We start from the raw sequence: 17,592 nt of genomic DNA, 5'->3' as shown, positions 1-17,592 counted from the left end.
TAACGGCAAAAAAGCCAGATGCTCATTGCTGCATTCCTTTCAACTGATATTATCTGAAAGAACAGTGTGTACACTGGGTCAAACACGTTGACATTTTAAAGGGCACAGGCAGTCTGCCCTCCTCACAGACTAGTGTAATCTATGAGAAGAGTTGAGTCCCAAGAGTTGGGATGACAGCTTTTGTATTTGTAGTCTGACATCTGTGCAGCGTCACTGTGATTAATGGGGTTCACCTGGATTGCCTGTCTGCCTTGGAGTGTGATACAATGATTGATCAGTGTGGGATTAACAATCCGGCCTTTACTTTGAAAGGCTTGCTCTTGTCAAAGTTGTTCACAATATGACAGCCCCAATAATGGAAGAGTGCAATGCACAATGCAAAGGGCCACCTGATAAAGCAGCCAAATCTCCCCTCCTGACAACATTTGGGGGGCATTCGGGTAGAAAGCTGGATTAATCCCTGGACACAACTTGCGCCTCCTGGTGCAGAGCCCATGTTTACAGTGACTGTTGGCCAGCCATGTGCTTCCCCATTACTGATGCATTTAACCCCTGTGGAGCTAATACTCACTCCTCCCACCCAGCCACACACACGCACACACACACACGCACACGCACACATCCCTGTGTGTTGCCCCCAGAGCTCTGAGGTGCTGGACGAGAGCGAGTGAGCGATGGTGTGCACATGGTGTGCATGCACTACACTGCTACACGCTCCCAGGAGGGCCGTCTCACTTAGTGTCGCCAGACTGTTCTGCCAGACATCTCAGGACCTTGGAGGCCACTCCAGAGTGTATTCTGACTGCATACGGGGGGTAATAGGAGGTTGTGCTGTGGTGAGCTGTGCTACTATTCAGAAAACATGATCATCCATCGACTTAGGAGATTTTTTTTCTCTTGTCCTGTTTACCTGTTTCCACTGAACTCAAGCTGTGTCAGTGTTCAAGTAAGACATACCTGTGCGGTAAGACCTCATGAAAGAAAAGACCATCAGTTTGGACAAACAATCCTACGTACAATACCATACAATGCAGTACCTGATGCAGCATCTTTGCCAGTAATGGGTGACAGGCAATGTGCCCACATTGGAATTTCAGTGAAATTGAATTATATCTATATGCATCTTCTTCATGCATTGTGTGCTTTTTTAATGTTTTTGTTGAAAGCAAACCATACTCGAGTGCAGCCCGTGGTGGGAGTTGGGTGGGCCCACTCATGCATGTGCCCAGAGCATGATGCAACCCACACTGACTCACGTTGCCCACGAAACAGAAAGTCCAGTGCACTCCTGCTTTCTTTTTTACCTGCCCACAATGAAGAGGTTCTCTGGCAGTGAACACTCTTGATTATGAGCACATGGAACAACATGGGAGGGATAGGACTTAACAATGTTTTGATACTCTCAGAGAAGTCTGGTAAATCAAAGATTTGTGGAAAACCAATGGCAAAAACATACAACATCAACGTACAACATCAAGTTTCATACAATACTAAGACATCATTTTGTCAAACAGACCCTTCTTTAATCTACAAAGTGGCAACCATCTAACCCCCACTCCCAGTAAGTGGGCAGAGTTTGTCAAGAAGCTGATTGATGATAATACCATATGAATCTTTATGAAATCCCAGGCTGTGATTCTGAAATGCTGACAATCACTTCTCGCACAGCCAGCCTCAATGACTAAACAGTGTACAGCCAATTTGCAAATCAGGAACCTGAAATGAAATAAGCCTTCCCTTTAAACAATTGGTAATTTTATTGGTTTCTACCAGAAACTACCCTACAGTAATAAACTGACAAGAACTGTTGCCCTGAGTGGGTTGCACCAAGACTAGTTTCATCATCCCTTCCTTACAAAGGTGCAACAAAAAAGTGAAGATTATGCCTGTGCTTAGACTGGCATAATGACAGTGTGCCAGCACCATAGTAAAGTGGCTACCTTTGATAACACAAACTATGCAAACACTCAGCTGGCTGCACAGGTGGACTTTCCCCAAACTATTGGGCAAGCTGAGGCAGATTGGTGATATTTACTGATTGCACAAACATCTAAAAGTGCATCTAAAAGTAGCCAATGTTACAAAAAAGAATTTCTCTTCTTTAGGAGTGGGGCAAAATACACTGAAATATGCATATATGTACAATGGATCAAAAAATTGAAATGCATTCAAAACTAGATATGGTGATTTGTCATAGATGAATCATTTGTAATGTAGTGATATCCTTTTCAATATGCATGTCCATACCTTGTCATTCAGATAACAGAGAAATGCGTAGAAGATTCATACTGAGGCTTGAAATGTATTAAATATGCATGCCTAACCCATTTTTGTGTTTCTGCTTGGACTTTGCTGAGTAGGCCTAGAGTTTCAGTCATCAAAGTCCCTGTGGCATGGAAAGCCATACTCTCGTGGGTAAAGAATATGCTACACTGACCCAGCATAGGCTACTTAAAATGTTTTGCTTCTAAAAACGCTTGAGAGTTTGTTCGTCGAAAGTATTTAAACTAGAACCGCTGTCCTATGTTACGATGCAAATTAGGTTATATTTCCCTGGGAAAAAATATTCAAATGTTAGTTGTATCGTTGACAGTCAAATGTGCGTCGAGTCTCATGTAGCCTATGTAGCAGGCTATGACTAAATATCGCATTTTTAATTTCTATGGAAAACGCTCGGCCAACCCCCTCACACCTTTGTAGCCTAATTTCCTCTGTAGCCTAATAGAATTAAGTTCTCGTTCCATAGGCTACTCTTAAAAATCTGTATTAGCCTAAGACGTTTTATTTTTTTCTAAGTAGTCAAACGTAAAGTTAGAGGATGCTTGGAGACTCTACATGAATACATTTTGTTTGATTTCTTAAGTCTGTTGATAAAACTGCAAGAGCATAACATAGCATACGGTTCATGGTATTTCCACTATGTCTTATGTATTCCGCAATGAGAGCGAACACAATGAAAGCACATGTCTGTTTGCGTATTCGTCTATGAATTTGCCAGGTAATGTCTTGCACAGCACTCACAAAATACACATTACAGGTTTCGGTCGGGATAGTCAGTAATACCATTCAGTGTCCATTCTCTTTGCGGTGGCCAGTTGGCTGTGGGAAGGGGAGTGCAATGGGTATGATAACGTTACTTTTGTTACAATCAAAAAAAGTCTATCAGACTTAAGTTTGTCAAGGGAAGATATTAGGTGTTGTCGGGTTTCAAGCATAGGAAGCTGCCATGTGCATGAATTTACGCATGGATTTGTTAAGTTTCCACTGAATGGTTTAGGAACGCTGGTCTCAGACAAAGAAGTTTCCCCGTTGGATTACAATGGTCAAGCTGTGATACAGATGTCCCTGTTCATTTACAGTATAGCCTATAGACCATCCTCCCTTAACCTACCCAACTAATGCATTTTCACAATTTGCCAAATTCGAAAGAAATCCTATTGCCTAAACTGCAAAAGTTTTGTTCTAAACAACCAGCAGGCCTACAGTGAACTACCTGCCTGGTGTTGTATTGGCTTTAATTTACTTTGCGTTATGCTATTCTGATTTCGGTTTGATATTTATCTTTATCCCTGCACCAAAAGTTAGTTGGCTACTTGAGAGACTGTTTGCAAATGTCCCTGCTGCATCGGTGACTTTAATCTTGTCAAATGACGTTGTTTCCAAGTTATAGTTAACAATTCAGCATGAACCAAGACAACATTTTTTTTACAAACCCGTACACCTATCCTACAAATGAAGTGATGTGTGAACTGTTAGGGCTATTTGATGGCTTATTCCATGGCTGACAGACAGACAGCATCTCAAAACTTGTATGCTGTGCAACATACCTTGTGTGTACAAATAACTCCCTCCTTCAATCCACTCTTGAGAATGAATGTAGTTTCCAGATGTCACTTTGAAAAAAGTTAGGCTATGATTCCTTTATCCCTTCCCCGGCGTGAACTGAGGGCTATTTCTCCACTTTGAATGAACCAGTCCAGGACGCGTCTACCGCCCAGCTCTCCAGGCAGTCAGTGAAGCAGGGAAGCGGTCGCGACAGCGGGGTCCACGGATCAGGGAGTGGCTACAGCACTGATTCTACTGCTCAATGCACTTCAATGTTAATCACCTCTCTCTCTCTCTCGCTCTCTTTCACACACACACAACGTACGCCCATGACCCCTCTCCGACACGATGCGTCACTTCAACGCTCAAATGCGCACACGTCTCCCCCGTGCGTTGTAAAGTAATATAGCAAGAAACAACTGGACGCTCCAGGTTAACATTCCCACGTGTGAATAAGAGTATCATATTTCTGCCACGATGCAGTCTTCATTTAGCCTAAGTCTAGGCAACTGATTTTCAACAAAGCCTAGGCAACGATTTAGATTTGATTCAGTCAAATTTGTAATGGTAACATTTACATGAAAAAAAAAATGCATTTCAGATTTGAACGTGGACTATGAATACGTCGCCCGCACCTTTATTTTATTTTATTTTATTTTTTTAAGCCTATTAATTGAATGGTGAAGCTTTCTAGTGGTTAAAGTTGCCATGCAACCAGTAACGCTTGTTCTGATTTGAACATGTGTTACTTTTCCCGGAAGTGCGTGGCTTAAAAAGAAATGGCGGACATCGGACGGTTTGCATTGTTATGGTTGTTCACAATCTATTGTAACGTTTTTAGGCTCGCCGTGTTGTCATTTTCAGTTGTGACAATTGCTGCATCCGAAACTGAGGATTTTGCTTTTCATGCAGGGAATTCTGTCAGCCAGTCAGCAATTGCAAAGGATCTGAGGTAGGCTACAGTTGCACTGTAGGCTACAGCTGTTCTCAACACGCTAAACAGATACGTTGTAGCCTGCCTACATACGCTACCCCAGTGGCCTATAGGCTTGTAAATAATATAATGCAATGACATACAACTTTTTAAAACAATATTCACACCAATGGATTAATTCTATCCTATCCTCAAAACAATTAACCTACAAACCTCTCTCGATTCAGATCTTATAATTGCACAAATAGGCTAGCCTGTTCTGTCTACATTTCATACAAGATACATCGATGGTTATTCTAGCTGGTTTTGCAGGTTACTCTTAGCAGGTTTTGGTCATGATCAAGTTACACCAGCATGACCAGCTTGATGGTCACACCCAGATGTAGATAGCGGATAGGAGCCTGGTGTACGTGGTGGCGTGCCACGTCTGGTCCACAGCTGGACTACCATCACTTTTAATTGAACTTGTTGTGAATATTAAGAAAAGATATGAAATGTTATTAAAATTATGTTTACATTTTAATTAAACTGCCAGAACTGCTCCCAGAGGGCCAACAGTGGTCCGCCAGCCTCTTACTATCTCCAGCTTGCGTACATGTAGACCAGGTGTAGGCAACCTGTGGCCCGAGGGCCACATGCGGCCCTTTAGTTCCTCTCTGGTGGCTCCTTGGCTTCCTCTAAAAATGGAAGTTATGAAATATTTCTAACAATTTCATATTTTTGTTAAGCTTCAAGCTGTCCCAACACATTAACAGTTAGTGAAAGTATTATACTGTACAATACACCACATACAGATGACAATTATGCCATATGCCTGAGGCTAACAAAGATAGAGATGTCTAAACTGATTTCTTTTAAATGCTTCCGACATCTTTGCGGCCCCAGACAGATTTATTTTTACTTCTGGTTTACTTTTAAGAGAAAAGGTTGCCGACCCCTGATCTAGACCATCTTAGACCAACTCAAATCAGCTACCAACATAAGCTGTTTTTTTTAACTGTTGTAAGAAAAACAATCACAGAAGTACATGTGACATACTTCTGGGCACCAATCTTGTAGACTGAACCTTGATAAATCTGGAAGAGTCTTGTAAGAGAGTACTGAAGAGAAAAAAAACTATTGAGTATCTCAAACTATTGGCAGATATTCTGTTTCAAAAGTCCCTCCTACACTCTAAATGTTAATAGATAGATAGATAGATAGATAGATAGATAGACATACATTTTTTAACAGCAGAAAAAGTAATTAAAGTATATAATATAAAAACACAACTAAGCAATAAGGACAGTAGAAGATAAAGAATATACTAAATATACTAAAATACAAATTATACTAACTAACACTTAATCTAAATCAATTCTATAAACAGTATCCACATAGTGGTGATTAATCAATCAGAGGCGCTTGCAATGACTGAGGCAGGGACTGAGCCTGTGATTCTCTGTGCATAGTAAGGTAAGGTAAGGTGCTCTGTGTGAATGAGTGTCATGGTGATAGTGCTCATGTTGATAGTATAAGCAGAGCCCGTCTACGGAGAGCCTGGCCACTCCGTATTAAGTCCCATTGTACTGAATTTTGGTTGCAGTTCCACCAGATTTCCACTGGGGGCGATCGCCATGAGTGCAGAATGAATGGGAGTCAATGGAGCTAGACGGCTAAATTTGTCTCTTTCACCTGATTGTCGTTGACAAATCTCAGATTGGATTGTAGTGTATATAACTTCAACATGGGTTATAGGTCAAAAGTTGAATGAACGAGTACTTATGTCCTTTTGATTTCTTACAGTTTGGGTCGTTGTTGTTCATAACACGCTAGCATTGTGCTAATCATAATGAGTGACGTCATTGATACGTTTGAAAGGCTTTTTAGAACAATTAAGTGACTTTAAAAAATATAATACTCCACCAAGTGTATTTTCTTTGCCTCCCCTTTCGAATACAATATTCAAATTACTTGAAAAAAAATTATATCCCGAGAAAAGTGAATTTTGAGGGGTACCTCTCCATAGACCTCCATGCATTCTGCACCCGTGGACGAGCGCCCTCATGTGGAACCACAGAGGGAACTGCAACCAGTTCAGAAACCGGAAGTTTTCCGAGAGTGGCAGTTCTCCCCTTATTAGACATTCTCTGGTATAAGTATATATACTCTTTTGATCCCGTGAGTGAAATTTGGTCTTTGCATTTATCCCAATCCGTGAATTAGTGAAACACACTGCACACAGTGAACACACAGTGAGGTGAAGCACACAGTGCCTGCCTAGCACACAGTGAGCTGCCTGCAACAACAGCGGCGCTCGGGGAGCAGTGAGGGGTTAGGTGCCTTGCTCAAGGGCACTTCAGCCGTGCCTACTGGTCGGGGTTCGAACCGGCAACCCTCCGGTTACCAGTCCGAAGCGCTAACCAGTAGGCCACAGCTGCCCCTTAATTTGATAGTGCAAATGAGTAAGTCCAACAGTGCAGAATTAAAGTCTATATATCTATATATTTAACTATTTTAAGAAAAGGTATAATTGTGGCCACAGTTTGGCTGTGGCATGGAGGGAGGGGTTATGCATATGTGCTAATGTGCTAATATAGCACGCAAACCAGTGTTTCCCACAGAATTGGATTCAATTTGTGGCGGTAGCTGACTTGGACAAGGGGGGGGGTTGTATTGAGTGCCTGTCACTGCTGATGTGTGGATGCAATTCATAAAGTTTTCTACATAGTTAAAATAAAGGTTCGTACTTCTCCTTGGGACAAGCACTTTTGAATTTTGGAAAACACTTTTCCATTTACATCGGGATTTTGCAAACATTCAGAGTCAATAAAATGAGCCCTTCAACAAAATTGACAAGCAGCTGTAAGTAGGCTAAGCATGCTAAATTCGACATCCAAACAGTATTTTAACGTTAGCTTTGAGATACTGCTTGATTGCATAACTTAACTTAGTTTAGTCTCTTCAATGTAGCCTACTATGTTGTGATAAGATCTTAGCAGAGGTAACTTCAATGCAGCAGTTTTGAACAAATTTGCGCAGCATGGTCACGATGCTAAGCGGACTTCATAGCAATTTAGCCAGACGTCTTCTATGCAATGCTTCTATGTGGCAACAACAATCCTTCAACAATCGTGAATATTTTGTTAAATGCACATGCAGAGGAGGGGCAGGGGGATATGAGAGAGAGCGGGGCGGGACAAGGAAAGGCTGCGTGCGTAAAAAGCGCAGCTACACGCCCACTTTCTCCTGGTATGCAAACTGTAACAGGTCTAGTGCATGGTGTACCTGGGGTCTGAGCATCCCTAAGACCAATCGCTCCATTGTCTTCATCACATGTGATGTAAGAGCAACAGGTCTGTAGTCATTAAGCTCACTAAGGTGTGGCTTTTTAGGGACAGGGGTGAGACATGATGTCTTCCACAGTGTTGGAACTTGTCCAAGGCATAGGCTCAAATTGAAGATGTGCTTCAGTGGCTCACCCAGTTCAGCAGCACAGGCCTTGAGTAGCCTTGGACACAGTCTGTCAGGCCCCGCTGCTTTATTGCTGCGCAATTTCTTTAGTTGGGCTCTCATTTGACCGGTTGTAATGGTGAGGGGTGTGAGGGGAGGGGGAGGGGTGCATCTGGGATCTGTGTGTCAGATGGCTGTTGACTGAGGTCGTTGTCACCTCATTGTTCGTGATAGCCATGTGGGGGAGGGGTGCAATATCCAGTAGGGCTGTAACGATATACGATTCGAAACCGAAATCGCGACATTCAGATCAACGATACTGTGTCGTGGTGTGAAAAGGCAGAATCGCGACACACCTTTCTAGTGCTTCACGCAGTGCTTTGCATCTTACGCGGCCGCAAAAGCAACCCACATCTCCCGCTTTACTTATCAGTAGCCTACGTTGTCCAAAAACAAACAAATAAATAAATAATAATTTCATACCTCTCCTTGCTTCCTTGTAGACTATGTGTGCAACTTTACCAAACAGTATAGAAGTAAACCCCCTCTCCTTGCCTCCTCTCTCTCGCGCTCCCTCTCGAGCTCCTGCTCAATGAACACGCGCGACTTAAATAAAACATTCACAATCGTGAAAGCAAGGACGCATAGAAGACGACTAGCTAAATTACTATTAAATCCGCTTAGCATCATTAGCATGCTGCACATATTTGTTTAAAACTCTTGCATTGAAGTTGACTGATCATCAATCTGCATAAAGTGTGCTGTCATAAATATCAGTCATTCAGAAAAATATTTTTACATCAGGATATAAAATAATAGATATATTATATTGTAATCCTCTGGTGTTCTAAGGGAGGCTATTAAAATGTTATTTAATAAAATGTCTAGCCCCCAAAAAAAAGAAAGAAAAATCGAGATTCGTATCGAACCGTGGGTCAAAACTTCGTGATACAAACCGAATCGTGAGGTTGGTGTATCGTTACAGCCCTAATATCCAGTGATGGTGGGGGTACGATAACCTGTGATGATGGAGGTGAGTGTTGCACTGGTATTGAGGGGGTGTGGGGGTGGGGGATGGTGGACAGACCACCGCCATTGGAGCTGGAGCAGGGCAGTCAAACCTGTTGTAGAAGTCGTTCAACTGGTTCGCCCTGTCCTGGTCCCCCTCCACAGAGCTGCTGTTCTTCTTCAGGCCAATGATAACCTTCATGCAGTCCCATGTCTCCTTCAAGTTGTTTTCCTGCAACTTCTGTTCCACCTTCCTTCTGTAGTCCTCCTTAGCCTCCTTCAGCTTGACTTTGAGTTCCCCTTGCACGCGCCTCAGCTCTGCCATGTCCCCCTCTCTGAACGCCATCTTTTTCCTGTTAAGAAGGGTCTTGACATTGCTGGTTATCCAAGGCTTGTTGTTGGGAAAGCAGCGTACAGTTCTGGTGGGAACAACAATGTCCATGCAGAAGTTCAGGTAGGTAATGAGTAGATAACACTTTGACTCGGATAGTTATCAGAGGCCTTCCTCCATACTTCTCCCATACTAATTCTAATTTTCTCACACCTCAATTTCTTCCTGGCCCCAGATGAATGCCAGAGCAGGAACAATAAGAACACACTATTTGGTACACGATTGGGCATCATATGCTCATTTCATTGGGCAGAATGAAATCTTGCACTGTTTTTCCCCAGCAGGGTGGTCTATCAAGTTTATCTGGTTCTGGTAAATGGTTATAGCCTATGTTTTGAACTGTGTTGTTAGTCAATGACCGAGTAGAAAGTATAAGTAATACTTGCACTTTCATGACCTTCTTCTTTCATTACTTTTAGGTATTTGCTCTATGATGTGAATCCCCCAGAGGGTTTTAACCTGCGACGAGATGTATTCATCCGTATGGTGTCTTTGGTGAAAACGCTCAGGAAAGAAGGGGACTGGGTGTTGGTGTTGCCACCCTGGGGTCGTCTCTACCACTGGCAGAGTCCTGACATACATCAAATGCGCATTCCCTGGGGAGAGTTCTTTAGTGTGACCAGCCTCCAGGCCAATGTCCCAGTCATAGAATATGAAGAGTTCATCGCTGGTGAGATGCCTGATTAATCTCAGTTTGCACCAATTTGAGTTAGCATATAAAAACAGATGGTAATGAAATCCATGTTTACAGGATGGGCCAGGCTGAAATACAAATGGACAGTGAAACAAGTGTCAGATCTCAACTAAGCTATTTTATTGCCAAGATTTCAAACATATTAGGTTTTAACATAGGAAGTAACCCTGACTAGTAGATTTGTAATCCAAATATGGTGAACATTTGTGTGCACTGTATATTGCATTTATATTCCCCCCGAAATAGAAAGATTACACATCTCTGTATATGTCATTTTACACTGTAGTTACAGTACCTATAGTCGAGTTTCCATTACAGGAACTGGAACCTGGTTTTACAGGGCTGGGGCCCTTTGTTTGTGTTTCCTTTAGACAACAGCCCCGGAACTTCTACAGGGTAGGTATTTTAGTTTGGCCCTGAAGAACTCGAGATGTTAATGAGGTGTGAACAGGTGTGAGTGGAAGACGACAAGCGCATTTTTTAAAACCCAGCAAGGCAGACATCAGTTACAGCTAAATTAAATACAGGTTAGGCTGTTAGCTTGTTGAGTTGAGTTAGCCAACACTGGATGCTAAAAATAGGCTTTTACTGGTTAGAATTTTGATGGCATTCATTTAACTTTAAGCTGAAGACAGGCAAGCTGCCCGTCGTTTGACTTATGCAAATCGCACACTGCATGTGTGAAAGAAACACTAACATGGGACTTGGGCATCACAATAAATGAGGCAGAATGAATTTCATCAAGCCAGTACCTTTCCGGAAATGTTGCTGCTGCAGCTGGCATCTTTAGGGGAAAGTCCGTAAGAGTCGATTGCATCACGTCGTTGCACGACATCACGTCACGTGACGTTTCAAAATTCCAACCTGTTAGTAAGCTAGGGTTTGCTGTTGCATACAACTTCATTTAAATTTCAAAAGAAACGGCGACGAATTTGTGAATTTCCAGAGCGTGTTACTCCACAGTCGGCAATCGACTCCTACGGACTTTCCCCTAAAGATGCCAGCTGTTGCCAATATTGTTGCAAGCTAACCTGAAACAACACATGTTCAGCAACTTTGTGGTAGTCTACAAGTTCTCGCAAAACTATGTTAGGTTAGTTTGTTAACTGTCTCTGGCTCTAGAAACTAGAGATAATAATAATAATAATAATAATAACTTCAATTTATATAGCGCCTTTCAAGATACCCAAGGTCGCTTTACAAGAGTGGGAGTAGGGGGGCAGGGGCAGGGTAGGGGTTTAGGGAGGGTAGGCAAGAGAGAAGAGGTGTGTTTTGAGGTTCTTTTGGAACTGTGTCAGAGAAGTGGCGGAACGGATAGGAGGGGGCAGGGTGTTCCAAAGGGTAGGGGAGAAAGCCCTGCCACCAAAGGTCTTGAGTCTGGTGCGCGGGAGTGGAGAGTAAGTCCCTTGCTGGTGGGCCCTTAGGGACCGTGACTGGGTGTACGGGTGGAGGAGGTCAGTGATGTACTTGGGTGCCAGTGAGTGAAGTGATTTGTAGGTGAGGAGGAGGATTTTGTAGCTGATGCGTTGTTTGATTGGCAGCCAGTGGAGTTTCTTAAGGATGGGGGTGATGTGCTGCCAGGGCTTGGTGTGGGTTAACACCCTGGCAGCTGAGTTCTGGACATACTGCAATCTGTCTAGGGCTTTGTTGGGCAGCCCAGACAGGACACCATTGCAGTAGTGAAACTGAATGAGAGTGTGGAGTCCATAATGACGCCCAGGTTCCGCACTTTGGGAGATGGGGAGGTGGGACAGCCGTCGATGACCAGGGTGAGGTCTCCAACCTTCCTGAGCAGTGGTGCTGGGGCCACCACCATGAGCTCTGTCTTGTTGGTGTTGAGTTTCAGAAGGTTGTTGGTCATCCAGGTTTTGATATCATGCAGACAGTTGTTGAGTTGTATTGGTGGGAGTTGTGAGGAGGGCTTGGTGCTGACATACAGTTGGGTGTCGTCTGCATAACAGTGGAAACTGAGTCCATGGTTGCGGATGATCTGACCGAGGGTGAGCAAGTAGATGGTAAAGAGGAGAGGGCCAAGGACAGATCCCTGGGGGACGCCATGGTTAACTGTTGCAGTGGTGGAGTAGGAGCCTTGCAGAGTGATGTATTGTTTACGGTTGGAGAGGTAAGACTGGAACCAAAAGAGAGCAGTGTCAGTAAGGCCGATGAGCTCAGAGAGACGGGAAAGGAGGATGGAGTGGGAAATGGTATCGAAGGCACCAGAGAGGTCGAGGAGGATGAGGATGGAAACAAGGCCGTTGTCTGCAGCAATCAGGAGGTCGTTTGTTATTTTAATGAGGGCGGTTTCGGTGCTATGATGGTGTCTGAAGTCCGATTGAGAGGTTCAAAGAGCTCATGGTGGGACATGTGATGTTGTAGCTGGGCAGCCACTGCTCTTTCCAAGATCTTGCTCAGGAACGGAAGGTTGGAGATCAGACGGTAGTTGTTGGAGTCATCTGGGTCCAGGCCTGTCTTTTTGAGTGTTGGGGTCACGGCCGCCAACTTAAAGCTGGAGGGTACCACACCAGAGCCAAGTGAGGCGTTGATGATGTCAACCACCGGGGGGCAAATGGTGGGGAGACAGGCCTTCACAAGGGTCGTGGGTAGTGGATCCAGACTGCAGGATGAAGTCCCGGCTTTGGTCAAGAGGTCGAGGACTTGATCAGCATCCAACAGGGAGAAGGTGGAGAGGCGGCGCTGTGGTGGGCAGGCAGAAGGATGGTACATGTCCTGCCGAGGTAGTGTGGCCGGTGGGGAGGGTGTGGATGCCTGGAGCTGCCGGTGGATGATGGCCACTTTCTGGTGGAAAAAGTCCAGGAACCTGGAGCAGAGGTCAGCGGCATCAGAGGGTTGCGGAGTGTCGGGAGGGTCAAGAAGGCGGTTGATGGTGGAGAAAAGCATTTTCGGATGCTTTTGTTGGCTGTTTATAAGTGTGGAGTAATGGAGTGTTTTTGCCTGGGTGAGAGCCTCTTTGTAACACTTGATGTGGTCTCTGTAGGCTTCGAGGTGGACAGTGAGGCCGGATCTTTTGTGAAGCCTCTCAAGCCGGGCCCCATGGATTTAAGCCTCCGCAGAGCTCTGGGGTAAACCAGGAGCGGGCGGGTGTAGGAGACCAGTTTGGTGGTGAGTGGAGCAACAGAGTCGAGGCTGAGGGCGAGGGCGCTGTTAAAGTGTTCCACCAAGCCGCCGGCAGTGCGGTTAGAGGGGTGGATAGCGAGGTTGGCAGCTAGGGTGTTAGCCAGCGTCGGTATACACACACGCTTTGTGTTCCTGTATGTGATAGACCTTTTTGTAGGCTGCTTAGGGAGGGACACTGGGACAGAGAACAGGATGGCTTGGTGGTCGGAGACAGCCGGGTCCGTGCAGCAGAGATGGGAGGGGCTTAGGCCAACACAGCACACCAGGTCCAGGGTGTGCCCCTTGGCATGTGTAGGGCCCTGTACATGTTGTTTAATGTCAAAGCAGTCCAACAGTGAGAGGAAATCCACAGCGAAGGAACAGCTGCTGGAGTCTACATGGATGTTAAAGTCACCCAGTATGAGATCAAGTGAGACAGTGACCCATCACAAACAAAGTTATTTTTCTCTTTATTTAGTTAGTTGGATAATACAATTTCAATGTTGGATTATTAGGAAGCAAGACATATGACTTGTAGAAAATGGGTTCAGAACTTACACTGCTGAATGTAGGGAAATTCTGCAGATGAATCCAAGCTAATGTTTTTTATGCATGCAGATGCCAAAGACTGAGCTGTATTTTTGCATATGTCCCTTTCCTTTGCTGGCCATCTTTAATGGCGCTACATTACGGTCTGGTCGAACTGCACTATGTTGATGTAAATGAGGATTTCTAAGCCAATAGGTAGGCTATGCTTCGATTTGGTGGTGGTGGTAATTAAACATGAATGGGGCCACATTTATGAATGGGAAATGTTGATTTTGTAACTGAAAACGTTACACAGGGGACCTTTTGAAGTACACGCCATTCTGAAGTGTAAATCATAGTTACGTAGTCAAGGACTAGGTAATTAATAAATATGACCTGTGATGGAAAATTGCCTACATGATGTGAGGCTACTTTTTCTGTCATAAATTCTTCACTGATCATGGAGATCCATTTTTCCCTTCTCTCAGAGTCAGGAGGGCCCTTCATTGATCAGGTGCTGGTCCTGCAGAACTATGCCGAGGGCTGGACAGATGGCAAATGGGGCGGAGAAGGTGGATGAGCGGCCCTGCATTGAACGCCTCATGTACTCAAAAAGACAAGCAGGGCTACTACAGGTAACACCCAGCCACAAAAAATAATTTAAGCAGAGTATCTTTGCCAACTATTTTTTGTATATGTGCTTATCTGTTCGGCAGCTGTGTCTGTCATTGCACATGTAAATTTGTGCATTAACTCCTGCATTAGTTGAGCAGTGCCTTAAACAAACTTTCATAGTGGCATTTCAATCATTTTCTGTCATAGTGCAGGGCTTAAAGTTCTCAGGCACTGTGCCAGAATTCAGACATGTGATAGGCTGAATTAAATATATAAACGATTCAGAAGTTTTCAATGCCTTTCTCCGCTTTTAAGCCCTGGACAAACACAAAATGTTTAGGAGTGCATACAGGGTAGACAATGAGTCTCAAACAAATGTTTGTGTAATGCTGTTAGCCTTCTGTATTTATCTTTACAAAACCTGACATCAGTTACTTGAAATCAATACAATATCCAGTTGTATTTTTCTTCATTGCCAAAGAGTAGCTGTCTCTCTGTCCTTTGAGATTTATTGTCTGGTTTCTGCCATAGGGTTGGTTTTGGGGTTATGAGGAGACTCGAGGGATCAACGCCACCTGTTTGTCTGCACAAGGTCATGCCTCTGTCTTGGCCCCCTTTACAGACAAATATTACAGCAACGTAAGTTTTCATCTGACGTTAAGATGTCATTATGGATTGGGTCTTATGGAGCTTGCAAGTTATTTATTGTATAAGTATATATACTCTTTTTGATCCCGTGGAGGGAAATTGGCCTCATCTGTTTTGCATGTGTAAGAAGTTAAAAGTTGAATGATTCTCTCGCTTGACTGCAGGTCAGTAATGCTTGACAGAGCAGAAACTGTCCTCCATGATCACTATGCTGGGAAAGATTATTGGGATGTAAGTTACATTATTCTGATGAGCATTCTGATATTTGCATAACTACTGTATGTTTAGAAACATTGGGATTAAACATTTTGGATGTTTGAGCAATTAACAACTTTAACAACTTCTCATCATCTCTACTCAGGAATTTCCTCCCCAATTTGTTGTTTGATCTTTTAAGGCACCTTTGCCATTGCGATCTTCTCAAATCTACCAATTTCTTAAATTCATAAAAATGGATTTGTGTTACTTTTGTGTTACCCCAAGTGTTACTTTTTTTTCCCTCTCCTCTAGACAAGACGCAGTATGGTGTTTGCAAAACACCTTCGCATCGTTGAAATGATTTCAGGAGCCAAGTACTTGAACTCTACAGATGAAAAAGACCATACTGTGTACAGTGAGGACTGAGACTGATGAAGGTGGAATTTTTGTTATGATTGATTTCATGTCATCCCATCATTTGTAGTGTTTGATGGGAATTTGTGTGAATTTTGTGTGGGTTTTAATTGTTGTTTTTCATTATTTGCATTAGGCATATGTACTCTGATTAATTTGTTCACTTCATTGAAACATTGTAAACATTCCATACAATCTATGCAGGCTAAGTTGGCAGTGCCAAGGGTGGCCCATATCTAGCGTCCATTCCTCCTAAGGAAAGATTTACATGGGGACAACGAAGATGTCCTCAGCCTCAAAGGAGTTGTGAAAAAATCAGTCTCATGAAGAAGCACGCATCAGAGAATCTCTTTGTTGCCACAGATGCGGATGAAGAAGGTATTGGCATTCCATGTTTCAGTTTCTTTGAATTCGGGCATTTACCACATTATGGAAATTAGAATAGGGAATTCAAAGTATAGTTTGCTATGTGAATAGGGACTGGTGTATATAGGTTGTACACATTTTTTGCATGTATATAGGCTGTACATATTTGCAAGTTGGGATACAAAGGCACTTCTTTTCGTTGACAAAAGTTCCTTTCATTAAAAACAACGATGTCCTTATTATGGTTTTGACAGAATTAGCCAAGTTGAAGCGAGGCCACAGAGCGAGGCGCTTGAACTCACTTGGGAGGACCTGTTCTCAAAGATGGTGGTGTTGCCATCATTGACCAGTGGATCTGTGCCTATGCCAGTGCAGTGTTTTAATTTTATTGTTATTATTGTATGTGTTCTATATTACTACTAGATTCAGTATATATTTACCACACACAGCACTTGAAATCATTGGCACCTAATTGGTGACTAAAAACAGTATAAAAAATATTTATTGTAATCTCATAATGAGAACAATGAGTAAAAGTCCAACCTTGAAGGGAAGCAACGAATTTGAGAAAATTGAAATCTGAAATAAATAAATAATATATATATATATTTGTTGTTTTTTAACAAAACATGTTGTCCACAATTATTGGCACCCCTTTGTGAAAATCTACAAAATATAACAGAAGCATTTCCTATTTATATTCAACTTCTGGTTAACTGAGGGCGGGAACTTGTATAGTTCATGACTTTCTTTTTCACTTCACAGGTTGAAATAAAGTGACAGAGAGTTAAATCCCTAGTCATTTTTCAACATGGAAAGACTAGAATACACTAAATTTAAATAAAAAATTAAAGTAAAGTGTGTTGACATTTATTAGTCAGGGAATGGCTATAAAACGAGGTACTTGTTGAAATGCCCTATATTACAGTTAAAACAGTAATTGAAAAGATGGATGATGGTAAGGAGGCAAAACATTCCATAAGAACCACTAATGGAGAGTTACAGAAAAGGTATCATCTTGGGGTGTAAGAGTTCCCCAAAATTACAAATGTAGCGGCAGGATTACTGAATGGTACAGTGACTTTGTATGGAATTGTGGTCTATTGTCAGGCAAAGAAACATTTTAGGTGGGTTTAGCATGCATGAAGAATGACTATACTGAAAGATAACGCCTAATGAGAACTGGTGGATGGACTATGATGTTATTGGGGGCTGTTTTATTCCTAAAGATCTTGGGAGACCTTAATAACGACATGGCATCACAACCCCAAAAGCTGCTCTACAGTTACAAATCTTTTCTACAGGTGTACAGACTTTTGCACCACCTTTGGGATGAGAAGTGTCTCATATGTATTGTGTGTGTGTGTGTAACAGGATTTGTAACTGTAAAAATGATTTGTGATTTAACAAAAAATAACCGCGAAC

At 43.0% G+C, this 17,592-nt stretch overlaps 2 protein-coding genes across 9 annotated transcripts in view; one reads left to right on the top strand and one right to left on the bottom strand.

Annotated features, from left to right (window-relative positions):
* The window catches only part of myo1b (myosin IB), a 59,361-nt gene extending 55,231 nt beyond the window's left edge, over positions 1-4,130 (bottom strand). For 5 of the 8 annotated variants that reach the window (XM_048238690.1, XM_048238692.1, XM_048238689.1 and 2 more), the window contains exon 1: positions 3,828-4,129. The gene's annotated coding sequence lies outside the window, so the exon portion shown is untranslated. Of the gene's footprint in view, positions 1-3,827 lie in introns of all 8 variants that reach the window. The other 3 variants (XM_048238686.1, XM_048238688.1, XM_048238687.1) reach the window with 1 other exon arrangement.
* Positions 4,131-4,586: 456 nt separating this feature from the next.
* On the top strand, positions 4,587-16,550 carry pofut2 (protein O-fucosyltransferase 2). Its single transcript, XM_048238460.1, is given in 12 exon segments — positions 4,587-4,777; positions 10,010-10,260; positions 14,415-14,488; positions 14,490-14,561; positions 15,073-15,155; positions 15,157-15,180; positions 15,354-15,420; positions 15,700-15,811; positions 15,991-16,179; positions 16,422-16,439; positions 16,442-16,480; positions 16,483-16,550. Coding segments are annotated over 12 exon segments (1,170 nt in total). The 5' UTR covers positions 4,587-4,604.
* Positions 16,551-17,592: the final 1,042 nt, after the last annotated feature.

This window comes from Alosa alosa, chromosome 3, assembly GCF_017589495.1.
Source record: "Alosa alosa isolate M-15738 ecotype Scorff River chromosome 3, AALO_Geno_1.1, whole genome shotgun sequence".
In the NCBI taxonomy this organism is placed as follows: Eukaryota; Metazoa; Chordata; class Actinopteri; order Clupeiformes; family Clupeidae; genus Alosa; species Alosa alosa.
The sequence above is the reverse complement of the archived record's forward strand: the minus strand, read 5'-3'. Positions and strand labels throughout refer to the sequence as shown.